This window comes from Limulus polyphemus, unplaced genomic scaffold (assembly GCF_000517525.1).
Source record: "Limulus polyphemus unplaced genomic scaffold, Limulus_polyphemus-2.1.2 Scaffold1517, whole genome shotgun sequence".
Classification (NCBI taxonomy): domain Eukaryota; kingdom Metazoa; phylum Arthropoda; class Merostomata; order Xiphosura; family Limulidae; genus Limulus; species Limulus polyphemus.
The window spans coordinates 186,101-187,845 of NW_013667127.1; the positions used below are offsets into that span (position 1 = coordinate 186,101).

The window sequence follows — 1,745 nt, forward strand, 5'->3', positions numbered from 1 at the left end:
CCAGTGTTTTAGATACTCAGGGTGGTAACAAAAATACCCAATGAATCTAAGTGCGTCAGGTTTAAAAACATCCCAGTGTTTTAGATACTCAGGGTGGTAACAAAAATACCCAGTGTCTTTTATCACCAACTTTCTATGTTACCCTTAAAAGCATCTACACACTTTATAGAACCTTTTAAAAATAAGTTATTTTCATGCAAGAGAAACTAACTTATAAACTGTAATAACACTAAATTTGACAAGATGCTATCTTGGTATCTGATTGGTTGGATTAAATCGACCAACTCTCTACAAATACCGGAAATGTTCCACAAATATCTTACCTATGACGGTGAACTTCATTGTCTGAGTAATGGGGATCCGTCCCTGTTCTTGGTCTTGGAGAAGTCTGGTCCAGAAAACGGATCACTTCCAGGCCATAACTTAGAGGTAACAACATGTTTCTTTATCCAGAGAACTATAGTCCCATATCTGCTTAATTCTCTAAAAAACAACAACATTGGTTCGATCACACACGCGGATAAGTGATTCATAACTCCTATAGCTGAGTCGTAGCAAGTAACATAACTACCTAATCCAAGTTCCTCTAAATTCTACAAACAGTTCACTCACTCGTTAAATCCGTTAACATGTCCCTTCTAAAGAGTTTTAAACATAAATTAGTACAAGCTCATTATTATAATAAAAACTATTGTATACATTAACAGCTGGATCATTATTTAATTTCTGTAGTGCATACTTGTGTATAGAAAACATATTAATACTAGAAATAAACGACCTAAAAACACCAAAATGTTGTTTTTATTCAATTAGCCAGCCACTCAACGTTTCTCTTTACAGCTTCTTCAGGAGCGTTTACTAAAACACAAACCGCAACTGACAGTACAAAGCTTCAAAATGAAGCTGAATCATTGTTTTTTAAATATATTTTTACATCACATATTTGATAAACGTTTTAGTTTTAAATACTTACTTGGAGTCTTCAAGCGTAAATGTCTAACAAACACGAATTTCGGTTTTTTACAAGGTAATCATAAAATTGTGTTGTTGTTGTTGTTTTTTTAAACCACAGCAATATATACTTTCAAACAAATGATTTCGCTATCAATTCTACATAATTCTTGCAAAGTCTTCGTGCTTGAAGCTACAACAGTCGGTGCGATCCACTCCTGTATGAATATAAAATTTCAGCTGTATAAAATTATTAACGTGAAATATCAAAAATGATACGACAAGAAACTGTACTAGACTTTTTGTTTCTAGCTCAAGCAGAGCAGATGAACAATAGACTCAAGAAACTCGTTGCATCCGCTTAAAACAGATAGAATAGAAAGCAATACCTACTTCAGAGCAGTTCAGTTCAATTTCTTCTCTTAAATCATATGAAGTGATATCGGGTTATTAATACGTTTTGAAATTCCCATTGGGCACAAACAACTTTGCATGTTTCTCGCCAAGTTTGCCAGTCTACTGATCACTAGAAACGGTTAAATACAAACTAGCTGCGTGCTCTCTAGACAGGCATAGCAACATTAACGAATCACGTGGTCATTACATCACTCACTCACTCGAATGTTGGCAGGCAGCAAGCAGCCTTGGTAATAAAAAAAAGGGAAACTTTCTTTCTTTAATTTAATTACAGATAGAAAATAACAGTAGAGAGCAGTATATTACCGTAAGTAAATAATGCGTAATACAAAAGTCCCTATTTAGTAAGTATAATCAAAACATCTTAGGCTTGGAAG

At 34.2% G+C, this 1,745-nt stretch overlaps 1 protein-coding gene across 1 annotated transcript in view; it reads right to left on the reverse strand.

The window, feature by feature from the left end:
* Positions 1–1,447, reverse strand: part of LOC106463923 (ABC transporter G family member 14-like) — a 38,280-nt gene extending 36,833 nt beyond the window's left edge. Inside the window, exons 1-3 of the mRNA XM_022391561.1 lie at positions 1,345–1,447; positions 974–1,169; positions 324–483 (exon numbers count right to left, since the gene is read on the reverse strand). Of these exons, the coding sequence (XP_022247269.1) occupies positions 324–439 (116 nt within the window). The 5' untranslated portion in view covers positions 440–483; positions 974–1,169; positions 1,345–1,447. The remainder of the gene's footprint in view (positions 1–323; positions 484–973; positions 1,170–1,344) is intronic.
* Positions 1,448–1,745: the final 298 nt, after the last annotated feature.